Consider the following 24,528-nt stretch of genomic DNA (forward strand, 5'->3'; position numbering starts at 1 on the left):
TCCAATATGACTGGCCAGTTCATTAACACCTCTCCTATATGACTGGCCAGTTCATTAACACCTCTCCTATATGACTGGCCAGTTCATTAACACCTCTCCTATATGACTGGCCAGTTCATTAACACCTCTCCAATATGACTGGCCGGTTCATTAACACCTCTCCTATATGACTGGCCAGTTCATTAACACCTGGCCAGTTCATTAACACCTCTCCAATATGACTGGCCAGTTCATTAACACCTCTCCAATATGACTGGCCGGTTCATTAACACCTCTCCAATATGACTGGCCGGTTCATTAACACCTCTCCAATATGACTGGCCGGTTCATTAACACCTCTCCTATATGACTGGCCAGTTCATTAACACCTCTCCTATATGACTGGCCAGTTCATTAACACCTGGCCAGTTCATTAACACCTCTCCAATATGACTGGCCGGTTCATTAACACCTGGCCAATATGACTGGCCAGTTCATTAACACCTGGCCAGTTCATTAACACCTCTCCAATAAGACTGGCCAGTTCATTAACACCTGGCCAATATGACTGGCCAGTTCATTAACACCTGGCCAGTTCATTAACACCTGGCCAATATGACTGGCCAGTTCATTAATACCTGGCCAATATGACTGGCCAGTTCATTAACACCTCTCCAATAAGACTGGCCAGTTCATTAACACCTGGCCAGTTCATTAATACCTGGCCAATATGACTGGCCAGTTCATTAACACCTCTCCTATATGACTGGCCGGTTCATTAACACCTCTCCAATATGACTGTCCAGTTCATTAACACCTGGCCGGTTCATTAACACCTCTCCAATATGACTGGCCAGTTCATTAACACCTCTCCAATATGACTGGCCAGTTCATTAACACCTCTCCTATATGACTGGCCAGTTCATTAACACCTCTCCTATATGACTGGCCAGTTCATTAACACCTCTCCTATATGACTGGCCAGTTCATTAACACCTCTCCAATATGACTGGCCGGTTCATTAACACCTCTCCTATATGACCTGCCAGTTCATTAACACCTGGCCAGTTCATTAACACCTCTCCAATATGACTGGCCAGTTCATTAACACCTCTCCAATATGACTGGCCGGTTCATTAACACCTCTCCAATATGACTGGCCGGTTCATTAACACCTCTCCTATATGACTGGCCAGTTCATTAACACCTGGCCAGTTCATTAACACCTCTCCTATATGACTGGCCAGTTCATTAACACCTCTCCAATATGACTGGCCGGTTCATTAACACCTCTCCTATATGACTGGCCAGTTCATTAACACCTGGCCAGTTCATTAACAACTCTCCTATATGACTGGCCAGTTCATTAACACCTGGCCAATATGACTGGCCAGTTCATTAACACCTGGCCAGTTCATTAACACCTCTCCAATATGACTGGCCAGTTCATTAACACCTCTCCAATATGACTGGCCGGTTCATTAACACCTCTCCTATATGACTGGCCAGTTCATTAACACCTCTCCAATATGACTGGCCAGTTCATTAACACCTGGCCAGTTCATTAACACCTCTCCTATATGACTGGCCAGTTCATTAACACCTGGCCACCTCATTAACACCTCTCCTATATGACTGGCCAGTTCATTAACACCTGGCCACCTCATTAACACCTCTCCTATATGACTGGCCAGTTCATTAACACCTGGCCAGTTCATTAACACCTCTCCTATATGACTGGCCAGTTCATTAACACCTGGCCAATATGACTGGCCAGGGACAGGTCAGTGAATGCTCAGGTCATCACTTGTCTTGTATTGTGCAATGAGCCAAGTGCTTAATATGATTTGATGAACAATCAAGATTTCTACTTACGGTCCGTGGATTCGAAGGTCTCGTACGTGGCGCTGAATCCTCTGTCTACATACGAGGCGTCGGAGTAAAAGACTACCTTCATGGTGTTAGTGTCACTGGTTACAACAGGACTGGTTGAAGGTTCTCCACAATACCTGAGACAGACACGTTACGATAATAGGTCAACTCTCCACAATACCTACATGGAAAGGGACATGGAAAGCGACATGGAAAGGGACTGAGGGACATGGAAAGGGACAAGGAAAGGGACATGGAAAGGGACTGAGGGACATGGAAAGGGACTGAGGGACTGAGGGACATGGAAAGGGACTGAGGGACATGGAAAGGGACAGAGGGACATGGAAAGGGAAATGGAAAGGGACTGCGGGAAATGGAAAGGGACTGCGGGACATGGAAAGGGACAGAGGGACATGGAAAGGGACAGAGGGACATGGAAAGGGACAGAGGGACATGGAAAGGGACATGGAAAGGGACAGAGGGACATGGAAAGGGACAGAGGGACATAGAAAGTGACAGAGGGACATGGAAAGGGACTGAGGGACATGGCAAGGGACTGAGGGACATGGCAAGGGACTGAGGGACATGGAAAGGGACTGAGGGACATGGAAAGGGACTGAGGGACATGGAAAGGGACATGGAAAGGGACTGAGGGACATGGAAAGGGACTGAGGGACATGGAAAGGGACATGGAAAGGGACTGAGGGACATGTAAAGGGACATGAAAGGGACATGGAAAGGGACTGAGGGACATGGAAAGGGACTGAGGGACATGGAAAGGGACATGGAAAGGGACTGAGGGACATGGAAAGGGACATGGAAAGGGACATGTAAAGTGACAAGGAAAGGGACATGGAAAGGGACCGAGGGACATGGAAATGGACATGTAAAGTGACAAGGAAAGGGACATGGAAAGGGACCGAGGGACATGGAAAGTGACCGAGGGACATGGAAAGGACCGAGGGACATGGAAAGGGACCGAGGGACATGGAAAGGGACCGAGGGACATGGAAAGGGACCGAGGGACATGGAAAGGGACATGGAGAAAAGGGGAAGTGCAGAAAGTTTATATTCTGTTCAAACATGTTATTGTAGAATATGAATGTTCCGAGTTGCCGAGGAACCAGGCCCATAAAGCAGGCCAGTTGCTGAGGAACCAGGCCCATAAAGCAGGCCAGTTGCTGAGGAACCAGGCCCATAAAGCAGGCCAGTTGCTGAGAAACCAGGCCCATAAAGCAGGCCAGTTGCTGAGGAACCAGGCCCATAAAGCAGGCCAGTTGCTGAGGAACCAGGCCCATAAAGCAGGCCAGTTGCTGAGGAACCAGGCCCATAAAGCAGGCCAGTTGCTGAGGAACCAGGCCCATAAAGCAGGCCAGTTGCTGAGGAACCAGGCCCATAAAGCAGGCCAGTTGCTGAGGAACCAGGCCCATAAAGCAGGCCAGTTGCTGAGGAACCAGGCCCATAAAGCAGGCCAGTTGCTGAGGAACCAGGCCCATAAAGCATGCCAGTTGCTGAGGAACCAGGCCCATAAAGCAGGCCAGTTGCTGAGGAACCAGGCCCATAAAGCAGGCCAGTTGCTGAGGAACCAGGCCCATAAAGCAGGCCAGTTGCTGAGGAACCAGGCCCATAAAGCAGGCCAGTTGCTGAGGAACCAGGCCCATAAAGCAGGCCAGTTGCTGAGGAACCAGGCCCATAAAGCAGGCCAGTTGCTGAGGAACCAGGCCCATAAAGCAGGCCAGTTGCTGAGGAACCAGGCCCATAAAGCAGGCCAGTTGCTGAGGAACCAGGCCCATAAAGCAGGCCAGTTGCTGAGGAACCAGGCCCATAAAGCAGGCCAGTGGCCGAGGAACCAGGCCCATAAAGCTCCTAATTTTTTAATCCATTTTAAATTCAGGCTTTAACACAACATTTGAAAAGGGGTCTGAATTCTTTCTAGAGGCAGGTACCTTGCATAACATTCGTTTTAGGTTATTTTTGCCTGTTAAACCAGCAGGCTAGCTAGATTATTACAATTCACATTAAGCTAGCTGATCATGCTGTGTGTGTATATCTTGTTTTGTTTGTTGTTGCCATTGTCCTGTCTGGAATTAGGGTGAGTGAATGGGGAGGTGCAGGGTGAGGTAATACAGTAGGGGGAGGTGCAGTGTGAGGTAATACAGTAGGGGGAGGTGCAGGGTGAGGTAATACAGCAGGGGGAGGTGCAGGGTGAGGTAATACAGCAGGGGGAGGTGCAGGGTGAGGTAATACAGCAGGGGGAGGTGCAGGGTGAGGTAATACAGTAGGGGAGGTGCAGGGTGAGGTAATACAGTAGGGGAGGTGCAGGGTGAGGTAATACAGTAGGGGAGGTGCAGGGTGAGGTAATACAGTAGGGGAGGTGCAGTGTGAGGTAATACAGTAGGGGAGGTGCAGGGGGAGGTAATACAGCAGGGGGAGGTGCAGGGGGAGGTAATACAGTAGGGGAGGTGCAGTGTGAGGTAATACAGTAGGGGAGGTGCAGGGTGAGGTAATACAGTAGGGGAGGTGCAGGGTGAGGTAATACAGTAGGGGAGGTGCAGGGTGAGGTAATACAGTAGGGGAGGTGCAGCGTGAGGTAATACAGTAGGGGAGGTGCAGAGTGAGGTAATACAGCAGGGGAGGTGCAGGGTGAGGTAATACAGTAGGGGGAGGTGCAGGGTGAGGTAATACAGTAGGGGAGGTGCAGAGTGAGGTAACACAGTAGGGGAGGTGCAGGGTGAGAAGGGGGAAGTGCTTCTCAAACATCTCACCTCTTGTTGTTGATCTCTACATAGTCCTTGTTACAGTCCTTCGTGTTCTCCTGACCCAGCTCTGATAACAGGAATGTACTGAACTTGACCTTCACTGACTTACCAGCAGGGACCTGGGGGGGGGCATAGTACAGTCAAACATTATACACACACTTAGCCTGATACAAAACCTCTATCAGTCAATATATAAATTCTGAAGGCCTCAATATCTGACTATTAGATTATCAAATAAATCAGTCAAACACTTCACTGTGTTGTAACCCCAGTATAAAACACTTCACTGTGTTGTAACCCCAGTATAAAACACTTCACTATGTTGTAACCCCAGTATAAAACACTTCACTATGTTGTAACCCCAGTACAGTATAAAACACTTCACTATGTTGTAACCCCAGTATAAAACACTTCACTATGTTGTAACCCCAGTACAGTATAAAACACTTCACTGTGTTGTAACCCCAGTACAGTATAAAACACTTCACTGTGTTGTAACCCCAGTATAAAACACTTCACTGTGTTGTAACCCCAGTATAAAACACTTCACTATGTTGTAACCCCAGTATAAAACACTTCACTGTGTTGTAACCCCAGTATAAAACACTTCACTGTGTTGTAACCCCAGTATAAAACACTTCACTGTGTTGTAACCCCAGTATAAAACACTTCACTGTGTTGTAACCCCAGTATAAAACACTTCACTGTGTTGTAACCCCAGTATAAAACACTTCACTATGTTGTAACCCCAGTACAGTATAAAACACTTCACTATGTTGTAACCCCAGTATAAAACACTTCACTATGTTGTAACCCCAGTATAAAACACTTCACTATGTTGTAACCCCAGTACAGTATAAAACACTTCACTATGTTGTAACCCCAGTATAAAACACTTCACTGTTTGTAACCCCACTTCACTGTGTTGTAACCCCAGTATAAAACACTTCACTGTGTTGTAACCCCAGTATAAAACACTTCACTGTGTTGTAACCCAGTACAGTATAAAACACTTCACTGTGTTGTAACCCCAGTATAAAACACTTCACTATGTTGTAACCCCAGTATAAAACACTTCACTATGTTGTAACCCCAGTATAAAACACTTCACTGTGTTGTAACCCCAGTATAAAACACTTCACTGTGTTGTAACCCCAGTATAAAACACTTCACTATGTTGTAACCCCAGTATAAAACACTTCACTATGTTGTAACCCCAGTATAAAACACTTCACTGTGTTGTAACCCCAGTATAAAACACTTCACTGTGTTGTAACCCCAGTATAAAACACTTCACTGTGTTGTAACCCCAGTATAAAACACTTCACTGTGTTGTAACCCCAGTATAAAACACTTCACTGTGTTGTAACCCAGTACAGTATAAAACACTTCACTGTGTTGTAACCCAGTACAGTATAAAACACTTCACTGTGTTGTAACCCCAGTACAGTATAAAACACTTCACTATGTTGTAACCCCAGTATAAAACACTTCACTGTGTTGTAACCCCAGTATAAAACACTTCACTATGTTGTAACCCCAGTATAAAACACTTCACTATGTTGTAACCCCAGTATAAAACACTTCACTATGTTGTAACCCCAGTATAAAACACTTCACTGTGTTGTAACCCCAGTATAAAACACTTCACTGTGTTGTAACCCCAGTATAAAACACTTCACTGTGTTGTAAAAACACTTCACTAGTATAAAACACTTCACTGTGTTGTAACCCCAGTATAAAACACTTCACTATGTTGTAACCCCAGTATAAAACACTTCACTATGTTGTAACCCCAGTATAAAACACTTCACTGTGTTGTAACCCCAGTATAAAACACTTCACTGTGTTGTAACCCCAGTATAAAACACTTCACTGAGTTGTAACCCCAGTATAAAACACTTCACTATGTTGTAACCCCAGTATAAAACACTTCACTGTGTTGTAACCCAGTACAGTATAAAACACTTCACTGTGTTGTAACCCAGTACAGTATAAAACACTTCACTGTGTTGTAACCCCAGTATAAAACACTTCACTATGTTGTAACCCAGTACAGTATAAAACACTTCACTGTGTTGTAACCCAGTACAGTATAAAACACTTCACTGTGTTGTAACCCCAGTACAAAACACTTCACTATGTTGTAACCCCAGTACAAAACACTTCACTATGTTGTAACCCCAGTATAAAACACTTCACTGTTGTAACCCCAGTATAAAACACTTCACTGTGTTGTAACCCCAGTATAAAACACTTCACTGTGTTGTAACCCAGTACAGTATAAAACACTTCACTATGTTGTAACCCAGTACAGTATAAAACACTTCACTATGTTGTAACCCAGTACAGTATAAAACACTTCACTGTGTTGTAACCCCAGTACAAAACACTTCACTATGTTGTAACCCCAGTATAAAACACTTCACTGTGTTGTAACCCCAGTATAAAACACTTCACTGTGTTGTAACCCCAGTATAAAACACTTCACTGTGTTGTAACCCAGTATAAAACACTTCACTATGTTGTAACCCCAGTACAGTATAAAACACTTCACTGTGTTGTAACCCCAGTACAGTATAAAACACTTCACTATGTTGTAACCCCAGTATAAAACACTTCACTATGTTGTAACCCCAGTATAAAACACTTCACTGTGTTGTAACCCCAGTATAAAACACTTCACTGTGTTGTAACCCCAGTATAAAACACTTCACTGTGTTGTAACCCCAGTATAAAACACTTCACTGTGTTGTAACCCCAGTATAAAACACTTCACTGTGTTGTAACCCCAGTATAAAACACTTCACTATGTTGTAACCCCAGTATAAAACACTTCACTATGTTGTAACCCCAGTATAAAACACTTCACTGTGTTGTAACCCCAGTATAAAACACTTCACTGTGTTGTAACCCCAGTATAAAACACTTCACTGAGTTGTAACCCCAGTATAAAACACTTCACTATGTTGTAACCCCAGTATAAAACACTTCACTGTGTTGTAACCCAGTACAGTATAAAACACTTCACTGTGTTGTAACCCAGTACAGTATAAAACACTTCACTGTGTTGTAACCCAGTACAGTATAAAACACTTCACTTCACTGTGTTGTAACTATAAAACACTTCACTGTGTTGTAACCCAGTACAGTATAAAACACTTCACTGTGTTGTAACCCAGTACAGTATAAAACACTTCACTGTGTTGTAACCCCAGTATAAAACACTTCACTGTGTTGTAACCCCAGTATAAAACACTTCACTGTGTTGTAACCCCAGTATAAAACACTTCACTATGTTGTAACCCAGTACAGTATAAAACACTTCACTATGTTGTAACCCAGTACAGTATAAAACACTTCACTATGTTGTAACCCCAGTATAAAACACTTCACTGTGTTGTAACCCAGTACAGTATAAAACACTTCACTATGTTGTAACCCCAGTATAAAACACTTCACTGTGTTGTAACCCCAGTATAAAACACTTCACTATGTTGTAACCCCAGTACAGTATAAAACACTTCACTATGTTGTAACCCCAGTATAAAACACTTCACTATGTTGTAACCCCAGTATAAAACACTTCACTATGTTGTAACCCCAGTATAAAACACTTCACTATGTTGTAACCCCAGTACAGTATAAAACACTTCACTATGTTGTAACCCCAGTATAAAACACTTCACTGAGTTGTAACCCCAGTATAAAACACTTCACTATGTTGTAACCCCAGTATAAAACACTTCACTGTGTTGTAACCCCAGTATAAAACACTTCACTATGTTGTAACCCCAGTACAGTATAAAACACTTCACTATGTTGTAACCCCAGTATAAAACACTTCACTATGTTGTAACCCCAGTATAAAACACTTCACTGTGTTGTAACCCCAGTATAAAACACTTCACTATGTTGTAACCCCAGTATAAAACACTTCACTGTGTTGTAACCCCAGTAAAAAAACACTTCACTATGTTGTAACCCCAGTATAAAACACTTCCTTCAGTAACCCCAGTATAAAACACTTCACTGTGTTGTAACCCCAGTATAAAACACTTCACTGTGTTGTAACCCCAGTAAAAACACTTCCAGTATAAAACACTTCACTGTGTTGTAACCCAGTACAGTATAAAACACTTCACTGTGTTGTAACCCAGTACAGTATAAAACACTTCACTATGTTGTAACCCAGTACAGTATAAAACACTTCACTGTGTTGTAACCCCAGTATAAAACACTTCACTGTGTTGTAACCCCAGTATAAAACACTTCACTGTGTTGTAAAAACACTTCACTATGTTGTAACCCAGTACAGTATAAAACACTTCACTATGTTGTAACCCCAGTATAAAACACTTCACTATGTTGTAACCCCAGTATAAAACACTTCACTATGTTGTAACCCCAGTATAAAACACTTCACTATGTTGTAACCCCAGTATAAAACACTTCACTGTTGTAACCCCAGTATAAAACACTTCACTGTGTTGTAACCCCAGTATAAAACACTTCACTGTGTTGTAACCCAGTACAGTATAAAACACTTCACTGTGTTGTAACCCAGTATAAAACACTTCACTATGTTGTAACCCCAGTACAGTATAAAACACTTCACTATGTTGTAACCCCAGTATAAAACACTTCACTATGTTGTAACCCCAGTATAAAACACTTCACTGTGTTGTAACCCCAGTATAAAACACTTCACTGTGTTGTAACCCCAGTATAAAACACTTCACTGATGTTGTAACCCCAGTATAAAACACTTCACTATGTTGTAACCCCAGTATAAAACACTTCACTGTGTTGTAACCCAGTACAGTATAAAACACTTCACTGTGTTGTAACCCAGTACAGTATAAAACACTTCACTGTGTTGTAACCCCAGTATAAAACACTTCACTGTGTTGTAACCCCAGTATAAAACACTTCACTGTGTTGTAACCCCAGTATAAAACACTTCACTATGTTGTAACCCAGTACAGTATAAAACACTTCACTATGTTGTAACCCAGTACAGTATAAAACACTTCACTGTGTTGTAACCCCAGTACAAAACACTTCACTATGTTGTAACCCCAGTATAAAACACTTCACTATGTTGTAACCCCAGTATAAAACACTTCACTGTTGTAACCCCAGTATAAAACACTTCACTGTGTTGTAACCCCAGTATAAAACACTTCACTGTGTTGTAACCCAGTACAGTATAAAACACTTCACTATGTTGTAACCCAGTACAGTATAAAACACTTCACTATGTTGTAACCCAGTACAGTATAAAACACTTCACTGTGTTGTAACCCCAGTACAAAACACTTCACTATGTTGTAACCCCAGTACAAAACACTTCACTATGTTGTAACCCCAGTATAAAACACTTCACTGTTGTAACCCCAGTATAAAACACTTCACTGTGTTGTAACCCAGTACAGTATAAAACACTTCACTGTGTTGTAACCCCAGTATAAAACACTTCACTATGTTGTAACCCCAGTACAGTATAAAACACTTCACTATGTTGTAACCCCAGTATAAAACACTTCACTGTGTTGTAACCCCAGTATAAAACACTTCACTGTGTTGTAACCCCAGTATAAAACACTTCACTGTGTTGTAACCCCAGTATAAAACACTTCACTGTGTTGTAACCCAGTACAGTATAAAACACTTCACTGTGTTGTAACCCAGTATAAAACACTTCACTATGTTGTAACCCCAGTATAAAAACACTTCACTATGTTGTAACCCCAGTATAAAACACTTCACTGTGTTGTAACCCCAGTATAAAACACTTCACTGTGTTGTAACCCCAGTATAAAACACTTCACTGTGTTGTAACCCCAGTATAAAACACTTCACTGTGTTGTAACCCCAGTATAAAACACTTCACTGTGTTGTAACCCAGTACAGTATAAAACACTTCACTGTGTTGTAACCCAGTATAAAACACTTCACTATGTTGTAACCCCAGTACAGTATAAAACACTTCACTATGTTGTAACCCCAGTATAAAACACTTCACTATGTTGTAACCCCAGTATAAAAAAACACTTCACTGTGTTGTAACCCCAGTATAAAACACTTCACTGTGTTGTAACCCCAGTATAAAACACTTCACTGTGTTGTAACCCCAGTATAAAACACTTCACTGTGTTGTAACCCCAGTATAAAACACTTCACTGTGTTGTAACCCCAGTATAAAACACTTCACTGAGTTGTAACCCCAGTATAAAACACTTCACTATGTTGTAACCCCAGTATAAAACACTTCACTGTGTTGTAACCCAGTACAGTATAAAACACTTCATTATGTTGTAACCCAGTACAGTATAAAACACTTCACTATGTTGTAACCCCAGTATAAAACACTTCACTGTGTTGTAACCCCAGTATAAAACACTTCACTATGTTGTAACCCCAGTATAAAACACTTCACTGTTGTAACCCCAGTATAAAACACTTCACTGTGTTGTAACCCCAGTATAAAACACTTCACTGTGTTGTAACCCAGTACAGTATAAAACACTTCACTGTGTTGTAACCCAGTATAAAACACTTCACTATGTTGTAACCCCAGTACAGTATAAAACACTTCACTATGTTGTAACCCCAGTATAAAACACTTCACTGTGTTGTAACCCCAGTATAAAACACTTCACTGTGTTGTAACCCCAGTATAAAACACTTCACTGTGTTGTAACCCCAGTATAAAACACTTCACTGTGTTGTAACCCCAGTATAAAACACTTCACTGTAACCCCAGTAAAAACACTTCACTGTGTTGTAACCCCAGTATAAAACACTTCACTGTGTTGTAACCCAGTACAGTATAAAACACTTCACTGTGTTGTAACCCAGTACAGTATAAAACACTTCACTGTGTTGTAACCCAGTACAGTATAAAACACTTCACTGTGTTGTAACCCAGTACAGTATAAAACACTTCACTGTGTTGTAACCCAGTACAGTATAAAACACTTCACACTTCACTGTGTTGTAACCCCAGTAGTATAAAACACTTCACTGTGTTGTAACCCCAGTATAAAACACTTCACTGTGTTGTAACCCCAGTATAAAACACTTCACTATGTTGTAACCCAGTACAGTATAAAACACTTCACTATGTTGTAACCCAGTACAGTATAAAACACTTCACTATGTTGTAACCCAGTACAGTATAAAACACTTCACTATGTTGTAACCCCAGTATAAAACACTTCACTATGTTGTAACCCCAGTATAAAACACTTCACTGTGTTGTAACCCCAGTATAAAACACTTCACTATGTTGTAACCCCAGTACAGTATAAAACACTTCACTATGTTGTAACCCCAGTATAAAACACTTCACTATGTTGTAACCCCAGTATAAAACACTTCACTATGTTGTAACCCCAGTATAAAACACTTCACTATGTTGTAACCCCAGTATAAAACACTTCACTATGTTGTAACCCCAGTATAAAACACTTCACTATGTTGTAACCCCAGTATAAAACACTTCACTGTGTTGTAACCCCAGTATAAAACACTTCACTATGTTGTAACCCCAGTACAGTATAAAACACTTCACTATGTTGTAACCCCAGTATAAAACACTTCACTATGTTGTAACCCAGTATAAAACACTTCACTGTGTTGTAACCCAGTATAAAACACTTCACTGTGTTGTAACCCCAGTACAGTATAAAACACTTCACTGTGTTGTAACCCCAGTACAGTATAAAACACTTCACTATGTTGTAACCCCAGTATAAAACACTTCACTATGTTGTAACAGTATAAAACACTGTAACACACTTCACTGTGTTGTAACCCAGTATAAAACACTTCACTGTGTTGTAACCCAGTATAAAACACTTCACTGTGTTGTAACCCCAGTATAAAACACTTCACTGTGTTGTAACCCAGTACAGTATAAAACACTTCACTGTGTTGTAACCCCAGTATAAAACACTTCACTGTGTTGTAACCCCAGTACAGTATAAAACACTTCACTATGTTGTAACCCCAGTATAAAACACTTCACTGTGTTGTAACCCCAGTACAGTATAAAACACTTCACTGTGTTGTAACCCCAGTATAAAACACTTCACTGTGTTGTAACCCCAGTACAGTATAAAACACTTCACTGTGTTGTAACCCCAGTACAGTATAAAACACTTCACTATGTTGTAACCCCAGTATAAAACACTTCACTATGTTGTAACCCCAGTACAGTATAAAACACTTCACTATGTTGTAACCCCAGTATAAAACACTTCACTATGTTGTAACCCCAGTATAAAACACTTCACTATGTTGTAACCCCAGTACAGTATAAAACACTTCACTATGTTGTAACCCAGTACAGTATAAAACACTTCACTATGTTGTAACCCCAGTATAAAACACTTCACTATGTTGTAACCCAGTACAGTATAAAACACTTCACTAGGTTGTAACCCAGTACAGTATAAAACACTTCACTGTGTTGTAACCCCAGTACAAAACACTACAAAACACTTCACTATTTGTAACCCCAGTATAAAACACTTCACTGTTGTAACCCCAGTATAAAACACTTCACTGTGTTGTAACCCAGTACAGTATAAAACACTTCACTGTTTGTAACCCAGTAACAGTATAAAACACTTCACTATGTTGTAACCCCAGTACAGTATAAAACACTTCACTATGTTGTAAAACACTTCACTGTGTTGTAACCAGTATAAAACACTTCACTATGTTGTAACCCCAGTATAAAACACTTCACTATGTTGTAACCCCAGTATAAAACACTTCACTATGTTGTAACCCCAGTATAAAACACTTCACTTCACACTTCACTGTGTTGTAACCCCAGTATAAAACACTTCACTGAGTTGTAACCCCAGTATAAAACACTTCACTATGTTGTAACCCCAGTATAAAACACTTCACTGTGTTGTAACCCAGTACAGTATAAAACACTTCACTATGTTGTAACCCAGTACAGTATAAAACACTTCACTATGTTGTAACCCCAGTATAAAACACTTCACTGTGTTGTAACCCAGTACAGTATAAAACACTTCACTGTGTTGTAACCCAGTACAGTATAAAACACTTCACTGTGTTGTAACCCAGTACAGTATAAAACACTTCACTATGTTGTAACCCAGTACAGTATAAAACACTTCACTGTGTTGTAACCCCAGTATAAAACACTTCACTGTGTTGTAACCCCAGTATAAAACACTTCACTATGTTGTAACCCAGTACAGTATAAAACACTTCACTATGTTGTAACCCCAGTATAAAACACTTCACTGTGTTGTAACCCCAGTATAAAACACTTCACTGTGTTGTAACCCCAGTATAAAACACTTCACTGTGTTGTAACCCCAGTATAAAACACTTCACTGTGTTGTAACCCAGTACAGTATAAAACACTTCACTGTGTTGTAACCCAGTATAAAACACTTCACTATGTTGTAACCCCAGTACAGTATAAAACACTTCACTATGTTGTAACCCCAGTATAAAACACTTCACTGTGTTGTAACCCCAGTATAAAACACTTCACTGTGTTGTAACCCCAGTATAAAACACTTCACTGTGTTGTAACCCCAGTATAAAACACTTCACTGTGTTGTAACCCCAGTATAAAACACTTCACTGTGTTGTAACCCAGTACAGTATAAAACACTTCACTGTGTTGTAACCCAGTATAAAACACTTCACTATGTTGTAACCCCAGTACAGTATAAAACACTTCACTATGTTGTAACCCCAGTATAAAACACTTCACTATGTTGTAACCCCAGTATAAAACACTTCACTGTGTTGTAACCCCAGTATAAAACACTTCACTGTGTTGTAACCCCAGTATAAAACACTTCACTGTGTTGTAACCCCAGTATAAAACACTTCACTGTGTTGTAACCCCAGTATAAAACACTTCACTGTGTTGTAACCCCAGTATAAAACACTTCACTGAGTTGTAACCCCAGTATAAAACACTTCACTATGTTGTAACCCCAGTATAAAACACTTCACTGTGTTGTAACCCAGTACAGTATAAAACACTTCATTATGTTGTAACCCAGTACAGTATAAAACACTTCACTATGTTGTAACCCCAGTATAAAACACTTCACTGTGTTGTAACCCCAGTATAAAACACTTCACTATGTTGTAACCCCAGTATAAAACACTTCACTGTTGTAACCCCAGTATAAAACACTTCACTGTGTTGTAACCCCAGTATAAAACACTTCACTGTGTTGTAACACTTCACTGTGTACAGTATAAAACACTTCACTGTGTTGTAACCCAGTATAAAACACTTCACTATGTTGTAACCCCAGTACAGTATAAAACACTTCACTGTGTTGTAACCCCAGTATAAAACACTTCACTGTGTTGTAACCCCAGTATAAAACACTTCACTGTGTTGTAACCCCAGTATAAAACACTTCACTGTGTTGTAACCCCAGTATAAAACACTTCACTGTGTTGTAAAAACCCCAGTTGTAACCCCAGTATATAAACACTTCACTGTGTTGTAACCCCAGTATAAAACACTTCACTGTGTTGTAACCCAGTACAGTATAAAACACTTCACTGTGTTGTAACCCAGTACAGTATAAAACACTTCACTATGTTGTAACCCCAGTATAAAACACTTCACTGTGTTGTAACCCAGTACAGTATAAAACACTTCACTGTGTTGTAACCCAGTACAGTATAAAACACTTCACTGTGTTGTAACCCAGTACAGTATAAAACACTTCACTGTGTTGTAACCCCAGTATAAAACACTTCACTGTGTTGTAACCCCAGTATAAAACACTTCACTGTGTTGTAACCCAGTACAGTATAAAACACTTCACTATGTTGTAACCCAGTACAGTATAAAACACTTCACTATGTTGTAACCCAGTACAGTATAAAACACTTCACTATGTTGTAACCCCAGTATAAAACACTTCACTATGTTGTAACCCCAGTATAAAACACTTCACTGTGTTGTAACCCCAGTATAAAACACTTCACTATGTTGTAACCCCAGTACAGTATAAAACACTTCCCCAGTATAAAACACTATGTTTGTAACCCCAGTATAAAAACACTTCACTATGTTGTAACCCCAGTATAAAACACTTCACTATGTTGTAACCCCAGTATAAAACACTTCACTATGTTGTAACCCCAGTATAAAACACTTCACTATGTTGTAACCCCAGTATAAAACACTTCACTGTGTTGTAACCCCAGTATAAAACACTTCACTGTGTTGTAACCCCAGTATAAAACACTTCACTATGTTGTAACCCCAGTATAAAACACTTCACTATGTTGTAACCCCAGTATAAAACACTTCACTATGTTGTAACCCAGTATAAAACAAAACCCAGTATAAAACACTTCACTGTGTTGTAACCCCAGTACAGTATAAAACACTTCACTGTGTTGTAACCCCAGTACAGTATAAAACACTTCACTATGTTGTAACCCCAGTATAAAACACTTCACTATGTTGTAACCCAGTATAAAACACTTCACTGTGTTGTAACCCAGTATAAAACACTTCACTGTGTTGTAACCCAGTATAAAACACTTCACTGTGTTGTAACCCAGTATAAAACACTTCACTGTGTTGTAACCCAGTATAAAACACTTCACTGTGTTGTAACCCCAGTACAGTATAAAACACTTCACTGTGTTGTAACCCCAGTACAGTATAAAACACTTCACTATGTTGTAACCCCAGTATAAAACACTTCACTGTGTTGTAACCCCAGTACAGTATAAAACACTTCACTGTGTTGTAACCCCAGTATAAAACACTTCACTGTGTTGTAACCCCAGTACAGTATAAAACACTTCACTGTGTTGTAACCCCAGTACAGTATAAAACACTTCACTATGTTGTAACCCCAGTATAAAACACTTCACTATGTTGTAACCCCAGTATAAAACACTTCACTATGTTGTAACCCCAGTATAAAACACTTCACTATGTTGTAACCCCAGTATAAAACACTTCACTATGTTGTAACCCCAGTACAGTATAAAACACTTCACTATGTTGTAACCCAGTACAGTATAAAACACTTCACTATGTTGTAACCCCAGTATAAAACACTTCACTATGTTGTAACCCAGTACAGTATAAAACACTTCACTAGGTTGTAACCCAGTACAGTATAAAACACTTCACTGTGTTGTAACCCCAGTACAAAACACTTCACTATGTTGTAACCCCAGTATAAAACACTTCACTGTTGTAACCCCAGTATAAAACACTTCACTGTGTTGTAACCCAGTACAGTATAAAACACTTCACTGTGTTGTAACCCAGTACAGTATAAAACACTTCACTATGTTGTAACCCCAGTACAGTATAAAACACTTCACTATGTTGTAACCCCAGTATAAAACACTTCACTATGTTGTAACCCCAGTATAAAACACTTCACTATGTTGTAACCCCAGTATAAAACACTTCACTATGTTGTAACCCCAGTATAAAACACTTCACTGTGTTGTAACCCCAGTATAAAACACTTCACTGTGTTGTAACCCCAGTATAAAACACTTCACTGAGTTGTAACCCCAGTATAAAACACTTCACTATGTTGTAACCCCAGTATAAAACACTTCACTGTGTTGTAACCCAGTACAGTATAAAACACTTCACTGTGTTGTAACCCAGTACAGTATAAAACACTTCACTATGTTGTAACCCCAGTATAAAACACTTCACTGTGTTGTAACCCCAGTATAAAACACTTCACTGTGTTGTAACCCAGTACAGTATAAAACACTTCACTGTGTTGTAACCCAGTACAGTATAAAACACTTCACTGTGTTGTAACCCAGTACAGTATAAAACACTTCACTGTGTTGTAACCCCAGTATAAAACACTTCACTGTGTTGTAACCCCAGTATAAAACAGTATATGTTGTAAACACTTATAAAACACTTCACTATGTTGTAACCCAGTACAGTATAAAACACTTCACTATGTTGTAACCCAGTACAGTATAAAACACTTCACTATGTTGTAACCCCAGTATAAAACACTTCACTGTGTTGTAACCCCAGTATAAAACACTTCACTATGTTGTAACCCCAGTACAGTATAAAACACTTCACTATGTTGTAACCCCAGTATAAAACACTTCACTATGTTGTAACCCCAGTATAAAACACTTCACTATGTTGTAACCCCAGTATAAAACACTTCACTGTGTTGTAACCCCAGTATAAAACACTTCACTGTGTTGTAACCCCAGTATAAAACACTTCACTGAGTTGTAACCCCAGTATAAAACACTTCACTATGTTGTAACCCCAGTATAAAACACTTCACTGTGTTGTAACCCAGTACAGTATAAAACACTTCACTGTGTTGTAACCCAGTACAGTATAAAACACTTCACTGTGTTGTAACCCAGTACAGTATAAAACACTTCACTATGTTGTAACCCCAGTATAAAACACTTCACTGTGTTGTAACCCAGTACAGTATAAAACACTTCACTGTGTTGTAACCCCAGTACAGTATAAAACACTTCACTATGTTGTAACCCCAGTATAAAACACTTCACTATGTTGTAACCCCAGTATAAAACACTTCACTATGTTGTAACCCCAGTATAAAACACTTCACTGTGTTGTAACCCCAGTACAGTATAAAACACTTCACTATGTTGTAACCCCAGTATAAAACACTTCACTATGTTGTAACCCCAGTATAAAACACTTCACTGTGTTGTAACCCCAGTACAGTATAAAACACTTCACTATGTTGTAACCCCAGTATAAAACACTTCACTGTGTTGTAACCCCAGTATAAAACACTTCACTGTGTTGTAACCCCAGTATAAAACACTTCACTGAGTTGTAACCCCAGTATAAAACACTTCACTATGTTGTAACCCCAGTATAAAACACTTCACTATGTTGTAACCCAGTACAGTATAAAACACTTCACTATGTTGTAACCCAGTACAGTATAAAACACTTCACTATGTTGTAACCCAGTACAGTATAAAACACTTCCTCACCTGTATATTCCATTCACATTTGGTGTTGGGAGCATAGTAGTTGGGGTAGTTTGGGGATGTGAAAAGCCCCGTCTCTCCTGATAGCTGGCCACCACATGCCAGCTCTAAAAACAAATCACAGACAACAGACAAATCAAACATGATTAAATACTAGATAAGATAGATAAATACTAGATAAGATAGATACTAGATAAGATAGATACTAGATAAGATAGATAAATACTAGATAAGATAGATACTAGATAAGATAGATACTAGATAAGATAGATAAATACTAGATAAGATAGATACTAGATAAGATAGATAAATACTAGATAAGATAGATAAATACTAGATAAGATAGATAAATACTAGATAAGATAGATAAATACTAGATAAGATAGATAAATACTAGATAAGGGCCAGACGATTCCTCACCATGTGACTTAACCAGGAAAAACTCTAGCAGTAGGTGAGTAGTAGTACTGTAATAGCAGTAGGTTAGTAGTAGTACTGTAATAGCAGTAGTAGGTTAGTAGTAGTAGTAGGTTAGTAGTAGTAGTAGGTTAGTAGTAGTAGTACTGTAATAGCAGTAGTAGGTTAGTAGTAGTACTACTGTAGTAGCAGCAGTAGTAGTAGTAGCACTGTAGTAGCAGTAGTAGTACTGTAGTAGCAGTAGTAATAGTAGAAGTACTGTAGTAGTAGGTTAGTAATGGAAGTAGGTTAGTAGTAGTAGGTTAGTAATGGAAGTAGGTTAGTAGTAGTAGGTTAGTAATGGAAGTAGGTTAGTAGTAGTAGGTTAGTAATGGAAGTAGGTTAGTAGTAGTAGGTTAGTAATGGAAGTAGGTTAGTAGTAGTAGGTTAGTAATGGAAGTAGGTTAGTAGTAGTAGGTTAGTAATGGAAGTAGGTTAGTAGTAGTAGGTTAGTAATGGAAGTAGGTTAGTAGTAGTAGGTTAGTAATGGAAGTAGGTTAGTAGTAGTAGGTTAGTAATGGAAGTAGGTTAGTAGTAGTAGGTTAGTAATGGAAGTAGGTTAGTAGTAGTAGGTTAGTAATGGAAGTAGGTTAGTAGTAGTAGGTTAGTAATGGAAGTAGGTTAGTAGTAGTAGGTTAGTAATGGAAGTAGGTTAGTAGTAGTAGGTTAGTAATGGAAGTAGGTTAGTAGTAGTAGGTTAGTAATGGAAGTAGGTTAGTAGTAGTAGGTTAGTAATGGAAGTAGGTTAGTAGTAGTAGGTTAGTAATGGAAGTAGGTTAGTAGTAGTAGGTTAGTAATGGAAGTAGGTTAGTAGTAGTAGGTTAGTAATGGAAGTAGGTTAGTAGTAGTAGGTTAGTAATGGAAGTAGGTTAGTAGTAGTAGGTTAGTAATGGAAGTAGGTTAGTAGTAGGTTAGTAATGGAAGTAGATTAGTAGTAGTAGTAGTAATGGAAGTAGATTAGTAGTAGTAGTAGTAGGTTAGTAATGGAAGTAGTAGTAGTAGTAGGTTAGTAATGGAAGTAGATTAGTAGTAGTAGTAGTAGTAGGTTAGTAGTAGTAGTAGTAGTAGGTTAGTAATGGAAGTAGATTAGTAGTAGTAGTAGTAGTAGGTTAGTAGTAGTAGTAGTAGGTTAGTAATGGAAGTAGGTTAGTAGTAGTAGGTTAGTAATGGAAGTAGGTTAGTAGTAGTAGGTTAGTAATGGAAGTAGGTTAGTAGTAGTAGGTTAGTAATGGAAGTAGGTTAGTAGTAGTAGGTTAGTAATGGAAGTAGGTTAGTAGTAGTAGGTTAGTAATGGAAGTAGGTTAGTAGTAGTAGGTTAGTAATGGAAGTAGGTTAGTAGTAGTAGGTTAGTAATGGAAGTAGGTTAGTAGTAGTAGGTTAGTAATGGAAGTAGGTTAGTAGTAGTAGGTTAGTAATGGAAGTAGGTTAGTAGTAGTAGGTTAGTAATGGAAGTAGGTTAGTAGTAGTAGGTTAGTAATGGAAGTAGGTTAGTAGTAGTAGGTTAGTAATGGAAGTAGGTTAGTAGTAGTAGGTTAGTAATGGAAGTAGGTTAGTAGTAGTAGGTTAGTAATGGAAGTAGGTTAGTAGTAGGTTAGTAATGGAAGTAGATTAGTAGTAGTAGGTTAGTAGTAGTAGTAGGTTAGTAATGGAAGTAGGTTAGTAGTAGTAGGTTAGTAGTAGTAGTAGGTTAGTAATGGAAGTAGTAGTAGTAGTAGGTTAGTAATGGAAGTAGATTAGTAGTAGTAGTAGTAGTAGGTTAGTAGTAGTAGTAGGTTAGTAATGGAAGTAATAGTAGTAGTAGGTTAGTAATGGAAGTAGATTAGTAGTAGTAGTAGTAGTAGGTTAGTAGTAGTAGTAGGTTAGTAATGGAAGTAGTAGTAGTAGTAGGTTAGTAATGGAAGTAGGTTAGTAGTAGGTTAGTAATGGAAGTAGGTTAGTAGTAGGTTAGTAATGGAAGTAGGTTAGTAGTAGGTTAGTAATGGAAGTAGGTTAGTAGTAGGTTAGTAATGGAAGTAGGTTAGTAGTAGTAGTAGTAGTAGTAGGAGGTTAGTAGTAGGTTAGTAATGGAAGTAAGTTAGTAGTAGGTTAGTAGTAGTAGTATGTTAGTAATGGAAGTAGGTTAGTAGTAGTAGTAGTAGTAGTAGTAGGTTAGTAGTAGTAGTAGTAGGTTAGTAGTAGTAGGTTAGTAGTAGTAGTAGGTTAGTAGTAGTAGTAGTAGGTTAGTAGTAGTAGGTTAGTAGTAGTAGTAGTAGTAGGTTAGTAGTAGTAGTAGGTTAGTAGTAGGTTAGTAGATTAGTAGTAGGTTAGTAGATTAGTAGTAGTAGTAGTAGGTTAGTAGTAGTAGGTTAGTAGTAGTAGGTTAGTAGATTAGTAGTAGACCGTGTTATAGTACCTTTGCTGTTCCGGGGGATCTGAGAGATGTGCGCTCTGAGTCCTGGGTAGTTATTTTCGTTGTTAGTTACCAAGGTTACCAGCATCACGTTTCGGGAGGACTGGAAGGTCAGGGGGGAGCTGGGAGAGTGGTAGCCACAAATCCTGACGGAGATGTTTATATTATAAACAAGGGACAGTGGTACACACAAATCCTGACGAAGAGAAGAATCTTAAAATAAAATGGGATGTCTTGCGATTGTTGACATAAGCATTAATCAAATGCTCATGCTCTGTGTTATGAAGTCCTTATTCAGGTACACTACAAGTAAATATTCCTGTGTTGATGCTAAATGACTTAAATGTAAATGTAAATGTTGATGCTCGACTCAAGAGGCCCTGCACATTTCACATGATGTGTTGCTATGCCTTCAAAACCTTTTCCTGTGTAATGCTACATCTGACCACTAGAGGGCCAGAACACTGGGCTCGGGAGAGGCTTCCATTTCACACACACACACAACCTTTGGAATTGATCTAAACTCATCCGACTGAGGAGAAGTGCTCAGGGACTGTATTTGTCTAAATAAAAGAAACTAGTCATTATGATGTGGTATCAGAAGAAAAAGGTCCAACTCATTTCACAGAATGCAGACCAGTTACACATCTATCAGTGGTCATCATTATGACAACAGGCTGTCACGGGGCAGGTGCCCTGACAACAGGCTGTCACGGGGCAGGTGCCCTGACAACAGGCTGTCACGGGGCAGGTGCCCTGACAACAGGCTGTCACGGGGCAGGTGCCCTGACAACAGGCTGTCACGGGGCAGGTGCCCTGACAACAGACCGTTATAGCAGGTCTCCTAACCCAAGGCTGTTATAGCAGGTCTCCTAACCCAAGGCTGTTATAGCAGGTCTCCTAACCCAAGGCTGTTAGATAGAGTAAGCCCCCCGTACAAAGTGCAGACAGACATCAGACTCACTCTTCCATGGCGTGGCTCTCGATGGCCACCAGGGAGTCGTAGACCTTAACAAAGTCGTTACGACAGTCCTCCTCTAGGTTGAAGGTATCAAAGTCCAGTTTGAGTACGTGACCAGGGTCGGCTCTCAGCTGCCATTGGATGAAGGTGTTGGGCGGGTACGGAGTGTTGGGGAAACCAGGTGTCATGATTGGAACAATCTTATTCGCTCTGGTGTGTTCTGAGTACCTGTAGTATTCTGAGGAGACATTGACACTCAGAACATGTCCTAAATGGTGCCCTAGTACCTATATAGTGCACTATTTTGGGCCAGAGCCACACATGGTTCTGGCCAAATGTACTACACAGGGAATAGGGTGCCATTTCAGATTTGTCCTTATTCACATGCTAGGAGGAAGTATGTGGACACCTGCTCAACAAACATCTCATTCCAAAATCACAGGCATAAATATAGAGTTGGTCCCCCCCTTTGCTGCTATAACAGCCTCCACTCTTCTGGGAAGGCTTTCCACTAGATGTTGGAACATTGCTGCTATAACAGCCTCCACTCTGCTGGGAAGGCTTTCCACTAGATGTAGGAACATTGCTGCTATAACAGCCTCCACTCTTCTGGGAAGGCTTTCCACTAGATGTTGGAACATTGCTGCTATAACAGCCTCCACTCTTCTGGGAAGGCTTTCCACTAGATGTTGGAACATTGCTGCTATAACAGCCTCCTCTCTTCTGGGAAGGCTTTCCACTAGATGTAGGAACATTGCTGCTATAACAGCCTCCACTCTTCTGGGAAGGTTATTGTGCTGACGTTGCTTCCAGAGACAGTTTGGAACTCGGTAGTGAGTGGTGCAAACAAGGACAGACGATTTATATGCGCTTCAGCACTCGGTGGTCCCGGTTATGTGAGCTTGTGTGGTCTACCACTTCGTGGCTGAGCCGTTGTTGCTCCTATAATATTTCCACTTCACAATAACAGCACTTACAGTTGACCGGGGAAGCTCTAGCAGGGCAGAAATTTGACAAACTGACTTGTTGGAAACAGTGCCACGTAAAAAAAAAGAAAGAAAATAAGTCACTGAGCTTTTGAGTAAGGCCATTCTGCAGCCAATGTTTGTCTATGGAGATTGCATGGCTGTGTATTCGATTCTATACACCCATCAGCAACGGTCGGGGCTGAAATAGTAAAATCCCCTCATTTGAAGAGGTGTCCACATACTTTTGTATATATAGTGTAATTCACAAGGAAACAGTAAGATACTTAAGACATTTTAGACATTGAGCCACATAATTCCTCATCCAAACTTTCAGAGCATTCACTGAGGGAATTCTCTACTCAAACTGATATCAGCTCAGGTGCAAGTAGAACAAGAACAGAGCAGAACTCACCACTGAAGGACTCTGAGAACATTCTAGAGTCCAGAGCAGAGTTCATGACATCCTCGAACAACAGATCGTTGCCAGGCCTGCTGTTTGAGAAGCCCCTCTGCACCTTATCCACTACCTTGTCCATGGAGGAAATGGCCTTGTCCACCGCTGCTTCCTGTCCGCGTGGCACTTCAAACTCTGACAGGTAGTAGGCTATCACACTGCCTTCGCTGTAACATACATACACACACACACACACACACACACACACACACACACACACACACACACACACAACCAACATTATTCAAGGGTTTCATTCTAATATCTACAGTTGAATAAGTTAGAACCTTGCTTCACGACACCATTAGCTACAATGACCGCGACCAAATGCTTCCTGTAGTTGTTGATCAGCCCCTCACATCGCTGTGGATGAATATTGGCCCACTCTTCCACGGATGAACGACTTTAACTCAGCGGCGACATTTTGGGGTTTTCAAGTATGACCTGCTTGTTTCATGTCCTGCCACAACATCTCAATTTGGATTAGGTCTTGACTTTGACTAGGCCATCTCAATTTGGATTAGGTCTTGACTTTGACTAGGCCATCTCAATTTGGATTAGGTCTGGACTTTGACTAGGCCATGCCCATTTGGATTAGGTCTGGACTTTGACTAGGCCATCTCAATTTGGATCTGGACTTTGACTAG

The 24,528-nt window shown here is 40.2% G+C and overlaps 1 protein-coding gene across 1 annotated transcript in view; it reads right to left on the bottom strand.

The window, feature by feature from the left end:
• Positions 1–24,528, bottom strand: part of st14a (ST14 transmembrane serine protease matriptase a) — a 78,052-nt gene that overhangs the window by 13,913 nt on the left and 39,611 nt on the right. Inside the window, exons 5-10 of the mRNA XM_065000638.1 lie at positions 23,840–24,048; positions 22,463–22,697; positions 21,502–21,644; positions 18,657–18,760; positions 4,617–4,729; positions 1,855–1,988 (exon numbers count right to left, since the gene is read on the bottom strand). Of these exons, the coding sequence (XP_064856710.1) occupies positions 1,855–1,988; positions 4,617–4,729; positions 18,657–18,760; positions 21,502–21,644; positions 22,463–22,697; positions 23,840–24,048 (938 nt within the window). The remainder of the gene's footprint in view (positions 1–1,854; positions 1,989–4,616; positions 4,730–18,656; positions 18,761–21,501; positions 21,645–22,462; positions 22,698–23,839; positions 24,049–24,528) is intronic.

Source organism: Oncorhynchus nerka, linkage group LG14 (assembly GCF_034236695.1).
Source record: "Oncorhynchus nerka isolate Pitt River linkage group LG14, Oner_Uvic_2.0, whole genome shotgun sequence".
Lineage (NCBI taxonomy): Eukaryota > Metazoa > Chordata > Actinopteri > Salmoniformes > Salmonidae > Oncorhynchus > Oncorhynchus nerka.